Source organism: Spinacia oleracea, chromosome 6 (assembly GCF_020520425.1).
Source record: "Spinacia oleracea cultivar Varoflay chromosome 6, BTI_SOV_V1, whole genome shotgun sequence".
Classification (NCBI taxonomy): Eukaryota; Viridiplantae; Streptophyta; class Magnoliopsida; order Caryophyllales; family Amaranthaceae; genus Spinacia; species Spinacia oleracea.
Window position 1 is genome coordinate 19,465,110 of NC_079492.1, and position 7,991 is coordinate 19,473,100.

General features: G+C 43.9%; 1 protein-coding gene across 1 annotated transcript; it reads left to right on the forward strand.

Annotated features, from left to right (window-relative positions):
- Positions 1 to 3,903: 3,903 nt before the first annotated feature.
- On the forward strand, positions 3,904 to 4,713 carry LOC130462985 (uncharacterized). The gene has a single exon (XM_056831992.1). It carries the CDS (start codon positions 3,904 to 3,906, stop codon positions 4,711 to 4,713), a length of 810 nt encoding a protein of 269 aa, XP_056687970.1.
- The last annotated feature ends 3,278 nt before the right edge of the window (positions 4,714 to 7,991 follow it).

Consider the following 7,991-nt stretch of genomic DNA (forward strand, 5'->3'; position numbering starts at 1 on the left):
GCCTAGGGCTGAAGGTCCTTACAAGGTGGTTGCACGTGTGAATGATAATGCTTACAAGATTGAGCTTCCGGGAGACTATGGTGTCCATGCTACTTTCAATGTAGGTGATCTTTCACCTTATCTTGATGATGATGGCCTTGCTGAATTGAGGTCAATTCCTTTTAAAGGGGGAGGGGATGATACGGTTATGGATGAAAGTGATAGTCTTATGCTAGCAATTGGAACCAAAACTGATTTGGGTTCAATGGCTCATTTTGTGTGCATGGTGACTTGGATTGAGTGAGCTCGTTATATGGTCCTTATTATCAAGGTGGTACGTTAATCAAACTGGTCCTTTTAATCACATTGGTCCGCTTGTTTAAACAGATTGTACGCACTTATTATTTTTAATTGCTTTGGTTAAAGTCGGTTTAATAAAGGGATATTTGTTTAAATCCCCAATTTAAATTCAGTCATTACTTAGCTTTGATTATTGCTTTTTGTAAGGAGAGTTTTAAGCCTTTGTAACCTCCAATTTAGTGACTGAATTAGGAGGCTTTAGAGCTTGTAACTGCCAGTTTTAAAGGCTCTTAAATGGCTCTTAATTAGCCGTTTAAAGCCCTTGTAGCAGTTGGTTTTTGGCTATTTATAGTCAGCTTCTTGATTGGAATAAACAACCAACTGGATGATTAAAACACTTTTTTTTACATTTCGAATTATAGTTTAAAATTCAGCATTTTTCTTTGTTTTGGACGCGTTTCCTATTCAAAGAACTGATTGTGAGTCAATAGGTCTTGTCTTGCATTCACGATCAACGAGTTAAAGGTCTAGCTTGTTAATCAACTATCCTTGTTTATACAACGAGTTTTTAAACTCGTATCAATTACTTAGTTCTGTTTCTTGAACTAGAGTGACTGGATGTCAGAATCTTTTGCATAGATACTTATTGGATCTTGTATCGGATTGACCATGAGAACACTTTAAGAGATTAAAGTCATGTCATAGGTAGTTCTCATTAATGGTGATTAGAAACCGTTCCTCAGAACATGAGCGATTATGTCTGCTCGTTTGAGAATTAGTTCGCTTTGATACTAGCTAAACGTCGCACCGTAAAAGGAGGCTATAAAAGCAGTTATTGGGCGTACTATGAATCAAAGTGAGTGTTCATAGATTGCAAGAATGGATTGTCCTTCTATCTTTGATAGGATATGGTGTTGTTGTGTAACAAGGCCTATCGGAGAGTTAGATACTGTAAAATGCATGGTCGTGCTCAGAATGGTTAGGCTTAACCTTCTGCAAAAGTTTGACAGTTGAACTCTGTAATCCGAGAAACACTTCTGGACCTAATAAGGATGCCTTGGATCTTACCTTATGTTCAGTAAGTAACACTAAGTGACAAAGGAATGTGGATGCACACTTGTCTGAATGACAAGTGGGAGATTGAAGGAAATATGTCCTTCACCCAAGGTGCATTAAGTCTAATACCACGGTTCAGATTAATTGCGAACAATTAATTCAGTGAGATCAAGTGATCGGAACAGCTAGTTGGAGCAATGCTTCCGATCAGTGAGTTCTAATGGATATTGAACTCACAACTTACTCTTGACTGAACCTACAAGGTCACACCAATGACACGTAACAGATCACCGGATTAAATGAATCGGAAATTCATTTAATAGCCTTTCGGGATTTAAGTTGGAAACGTATTATACGATACGACCTTGCATCGGAATCGTATATCGTATCGCGAATATTCGTAAGCTAGGCGAGACGAATAAATCGTATCGTACGACGGTGATTCGTCGTATACGAAACGATAAATAATATATCGGAAATATATTTAATCGCGAATACGAGGAGCGGCCCACGAGCCGAGTGCACGAAGCACTCGAGGCCCATGGGCGTGCGCACGACTAGGCGAGCAAGCAAAGCAAACGCAGCAGCAGCGAGGCCCTTGTGGCGCGGAGCTGTGCGTGTGCGTGCGGGCCGAGACCACGACACAGCAGCAGCGCAGCCCACGACCCACTGGCTGTGCGTGTCCGTGTGTTTGGCGTGCGGGCTTGCTAGCCGGCCTTGCCTCATGGCTTGGTCGGTTAGTAAGGTTATGTAAATAACCTTATAACCTATTTTCCAACTTAGCACAATCATAACACAATACACACAACCCTAGGAGAAAACAGAGAACCCTAATTCTCTCTGTGCCTCCATAGTGTGTTCATCCCAAAAGGCAAAGTATCTTGATCGATTGTCTAAGCTACGATAATCAAGACGGATCTGAACGTGTCGGTGAACCAAGTAGAGGAACGACAAGTGGAGTTCTTTGTTCGTGTTCGTTGACATATTATTGTGGAAAACACGCTTCGAATGTAAGTTTGCTTAATCTGTGCTTTATACATGTTTCCTGGCTTTGGGGATTGTTCCGCGCATGTTATTATGTTTAACTGTATTCCCCTACAGTTTTAAAGAGTACCAAAGGGAATGCCCTCACCATGGGATCCCTAAATGGTTGTTGCTTCAAACATTCTACTTGGGGTTGAGTCCAAGTTCAAAGACAAGTCTTGATGCTGGCGCGGGAGGCCCCATCATGAACAAAACTGAGGATCAAATAGAGGAAATCATTGAGGATGTAGTTCAAAACTACCAATCTTGGCATGTAGGCACAAGGAATTATGATGGGAAAGGTAGGAGTGAAGATGGTAAGGGTTCGGTGTACGCCATAGAGCAAGCACGGATGATAGAGAAGCTTAGCTCGCGATTGGAGAAGGTTGAAAACACACCATTCACGGGAAGAGCTTCAAGCCAACCGCCATCACCATCTACAATTCCACCTCCTTCGGCCACTCTTCTCAATAAGGGGAAGAGCAAGGTTAGTTCTTATGATACAATGCCTCCGGGCACCTCCTTTTGCGAAAATTGCCAAGACTATAGTCATTCCCCCAATGCATGCCCCTTAGTTCATAACTTGTCTTTTGTGGATTATGGCCCTTCGTATGAAGGCGATTTGATGTAGAGTATGCTAATGCCTTAAATGAGAGGTCTAGGAATGATAACCCTAACAATCCAAATTTTTCTAGGCAACCTAGAGGGCCCTCTATGTATGGTTCCCACCAAGGCTATGGCCAAGGAAGTGGGTATGATAGCCAAAATCGAGGTGGCTATAGAGCACAAGGCTATCAAAGCCAAGCGTCCTATGGTCAACCTCAAGGTTTGGGCAATCAAGGCCAATACAACCAAGGGAGTTATAATCCCAACCATCAAGGTGGAGGGGGTTATAACTACTCTTATGGGAAATTTAGGGGTGCCTCAAGTGGAGATTATCCTTTGAACTCGGGAGGTCCTTATGGTGCATCTCAAATCCCACCTCCCAGATTCAATGGACCGAGGACCTTTGGCAACCAATATCAAGCAAACCTTAGTGGTTATGGCATTGCACCTCCACCACTCCCGCCTCTCAAGTCTAATCTTGAGGCTCTCATGGAGTCGTTTGTGGGGGCGCAAGCCAAGAAGAATGTCGAGTTTGAGGATGGATTCAAGCAATCCAACACTCACTTGAAGATGATTGAGACCCAACTTGCTCAACTAGCTAGCACTATCAAAGAGCAACAAGTGCATACAAGTCTCCCACCCCAAGGTCAACCTCCTAAGCAATTGTATGCAATTGTGACAAGGAGTGGTAAGACCATAGACGATAGTGCTACGCATGTTGAAGCTCCTAGCTCTAGGGGTGAGAGTTCTATGGGAAATGAGTCCTCGGACCGTGATGATGCGGAAGAGAAGTCTCATGTCGACGACATGAGTGATGGTGATAAGTCGAAGGAGACTCCTCTTCCTCCTCTCCCAACTCCTCCTCCCCCCTATCCCCAAAGATTTGATAGACACAAGCTAGATGTGCAATTCTCAAAATTTCTTGTGATTCTTCGACAAATGTATGTCACTATCCCCTTTACGGATGCGTTGAAACAAATGCCAACCTACACGAGATTTCTTAAGGAAATCTTGAGTGGGAAGCGAGATTTTGACGTAAAGGAGACGGTGAACCTCACCGAAAATTGTAGTGCTATCATTCTTAACAAAACGCCACCCAAACTCAAAGACCCGGGAAGTTTTTCTATCCCTTGTGCTATTAAGGAGCTTGAAATAATCAATGCCTTGTGTGATTTGGGTGCTAGCGTTAGTATACTACCTTATTTGGTGTTTGCCAAGCTTAAAGTTGGTGATCTTGTCCCAACCAACATCACCTTGCAACTTGCCGACCGTTCGGTCAAGTACCCTATTGGCAAGGTTGAGGATGTTCCCCTAGTTGTTGGCGAGCTTACTTTCCTTGTGGACTTCGTCGTCTTGGACATTGATGAGGATGCCCATACCCCCATTATCTTGGGGAGGCCATTTTTGGCCACCGCGGGTGCTCTTATCGATGTGCAAGGAGGACTAATCACCTTGAGAGCGGGAGACGCCAAGGCTAGTTTCAATCTTGCAATTGATGAACATTGTTGCTCTAAGATGAAAAGTTGTATGAAAGTTGACACTCTTGATTGTGTTGAGCACAATCATTCTTGTGCTATTGCTTCTAACAATCCTTGTGTTCTTAAGTGTGATTTTGAGATTGATAGGAAGGTGAAAAAGGATATGCACGGGAGCTCCTTTGTGCAAGGTGATCCCTATGATGACGTCATTACCATTCCTGACACATTCGGGATGGATCTTGATGATGTAAAGTCTCAATCCGGCATCTAATGGTAAGAGGTGTATGAGCAAGAAGTCCAAGCAAGGCAATCCTATGCCTAAAAGGGCTTGGTTTGGTCCCCACTCATTAAGTGGTGGTTTGGGTAAGTTGTTTGTGCCCAAGGAGGCCAAGAAAGGTTTGTTGACTAGTGTTGACCCGAGGTTTGTTGTGCTTGTCCCCCATGAGCTTTGGGGGGATTCGTTAAGCTAAACGAGCGCTACCCGGGAGGCAACCCGGTTGTCTAACTCCTAGTTTTAGTTTTTATTTGATTTTGTGCATTATTTTCCATTAATTAGCTTCATTTTCGATTTAAAGGGGAAGCTTGTGAGATATTTGCAAAATCATGTTTTGTGCGACCGAACAAGATTCCTTGTTCAATCGCACAAAAATGGTTTTTGAGGCAGAATGGCCAGTTTTTGGAAAACGATCGCACAGTGTTGAAAATTCGATCGCACAAGTCTGTGCGACCGAACGACTTTTTCTGTTCGATCGCACAGACTGGCGGAGCTGTCTCTGAAGTCTTTAATTTGAAAAAATCGCGAGCCCCCCCCCCCCCCCCATTTCTTCTTCATTTCTTCGACTCTCATCTCATACTCTCCTCTCCATTGCTCTCTTCTCTCACTTACTACTACTACTCCTCGTCAAATTCATTCACTTCCCTTCACATATTTCACTTCCCATTCATCAAATACACTCAATCTCATTCATCCCAACCCCCAAAATCCCCAAATTTTCAGATTTTTGCAAAATCCCCAATTTCTAGGGTTTTTGTGAAATTGGTCATAAGTGTGTGTGTGGTGAATTAGAACTCTTGAGGCTACTTGGGATCGATCCTAGACCGCTTCCTTTGCTTGTGGTGATGATTTCTTTCCCTTAATTCTTGTGTTTCATTCCATTTTCACCATGTTCATATTGTTTTTGATTTTTTCTGAAATTTTTGATTTTTGGGTGTTTGTCGATGCATGTTTGTATTGTGATTGATCTTTAATTGTCTAGATGAGCTATGCATGTATGATTCCTTGTTCCATTTAACCTCTAGACTTTTTGAGACGATTTGTGAGATTTTGGGTTACTTTGATTATACTTGTTTGTGGAAGTGTTGGTTGATTGATTGTGGTTGTTAGTGTGGAGTAGTGTGGTTCATTCATGCTTGTTGAGAAGTTGGTGTAATGTTTGGAGCTTGTTGAAGAATTGATGGAGATAGTTTACCCTTAGCTCTTGTAGTTGTTTGTTTTTCCTAGATTGTGAACTAACTTAGTTTACTCTTCTTTGTGTGTCTTGGTTTGTTTCTCTTTGTTTTGTAGATTTTTTTTGCTTAGCTTCAACTCATCTCAATGGCACCAAAGCGCGCAAAGAAGAACCCCACCGCGGCCGCGACCACCTCTTCATCAAAGAGGAAGGCACCAACCCCGCCAAACATGGAAACCTACGGAATTGAGTTCGCCGAGCAACGATCTTGGGATTTCTTTGAGCTCCTTTCCAAGAGGACAATTAAGCCCACCAAGTTCTTCCATCGGGAGAGTGTTCGTAGCTTGGGGGTCGAGGCCGAGGTTGACAAGTTGATCAAGGGCCTAGGGTGGGAAGAGTTCGCAAAGATGAGTGCCCCAACCTATAAAAGGTTGACATTGGAGTTCCTCTCCTCGGCTCGGAAGAACCTTGTAGAAGATGAGGATGGTGATAATGTGGTGGAATTGAGCCTACTCAAGCTCCTCCTCGGTCCCCTAGTCCTCCTCCGAATGTGGGTAATATACCTCTCTCCTCTCCTTTTGACATGACGGGTTTGCAATCCACCCTTGCGACTATCTTGCAAGAGCAAGAGGACCAAGCACGTGTCTTGGCTTCTCTTGCTCCTCAAGGGAGCCGCACGGGGGATTTCCCGATTTTGACTCGTCCTACTACGGTAGGCGGGTGTACGACTTTCATGTTGACAAAGGGGACTTTGCCCCCTATGTCAACTACCCTTACCACCCTCCCCAACAAGGGCCCATCCCTAGTTGGAATGAGGAGCGTACACCCACCTACCCGTATTGGACGGGTCCATCCCAACCCGGTGTCACTCCCCCCTCCTTTCCGCCCTATGACTATACTATGATGGGCGGTAGTGACTACCGTGGTGACCCTATGTATCCCATTACCCCACTGGTGGATCGGCCTAGTGAGTGGCCCGAGGATTTCACCGGGTGGCCTAGGGGATATATGGGTGGTTGGGATGGCCCCCGAGGAGAGCCACCCCATGGCAACTACCCCCTTGTGCCCGAATATGGTTGGCGGCCATATACCGACGCTTCGGGTCCCGATGTGGACCCCACCTACATTTTCACCCCGTTCACCGATGACGCGGCTCGTGCTTATCGTCTTGAGCGGGATGAACATTGGAGGATTTATGATGCAAAGGGTAAAGGGCATGCCGCGGGCCCTTCTTCTTAGAGTTCACTCCATTTCTCCCCCATCTTGATGTGATGGGATGCTTGTGATTAGCTTGGGGGAGAAATGCAGGGTCGGGGTTTGCTATGGGGAGTGTTTGATGTTTGTTGGTGTGATCTTCTTGCCACTTCATGTGGTTGTATATATGATGATGAGTTTTTGCTTGTTTTGTGTTTGTTTTGGCCATTTGGCCTTGTCTACTAACATTTTTTCTTGATTGTTTTTGAGTGTTCCTTGTGGATTGGTTTCGTTGATGTGGGTTCCCACTTTCCACCTATGCCTTGTTCGTCGATATTTTGGTGAGTTTGTTCGGTTTTTACCGGTTCTTTGCGGGACTTGCTCCCACGACATTTCCGGTAATATCCTTCTATCTCACATGCATTCTTTGGGACGGGCATCTTGCATATGGGGCATTTGGTTGGATGGGTAGCTGTGCCCCTCCTTGCTTAGTTTTAGGCCTTGAGGACATGGCCTATTTCTAGCTTGGGGGGAGTTTTGTTGTGTAGTTGCCTATTTGTGATGCTCATGTCTTGGAAACCATACCATTATTTGCACTTGTATATGTTAGTTTCTTTGTTTTTAGTTTGATTTTAGTTTGATTTTAGTTTCTTTTCTTTTCGTTTGTTTAGTTTTCCTTTTTGGTGTGTTTTCTTATTCTCTTCCCTTTTCTTTCTTTTTCTTTTTTTTCCCCTTTTCTTTTGTCAAGGCAAGTTTTTCTAGGTTTTCTTAGGCAGTATTCTTGATTTGGGCAAATAAAATTGGAACTTGTTGACTAGAATGCTTTTATTCCCATTTGGTAGATGTTTACACGGTTTTTAATGTCTTGAGTCGAATTTAGGATTTGGTGTTAAGGAAGTTGGTTAGA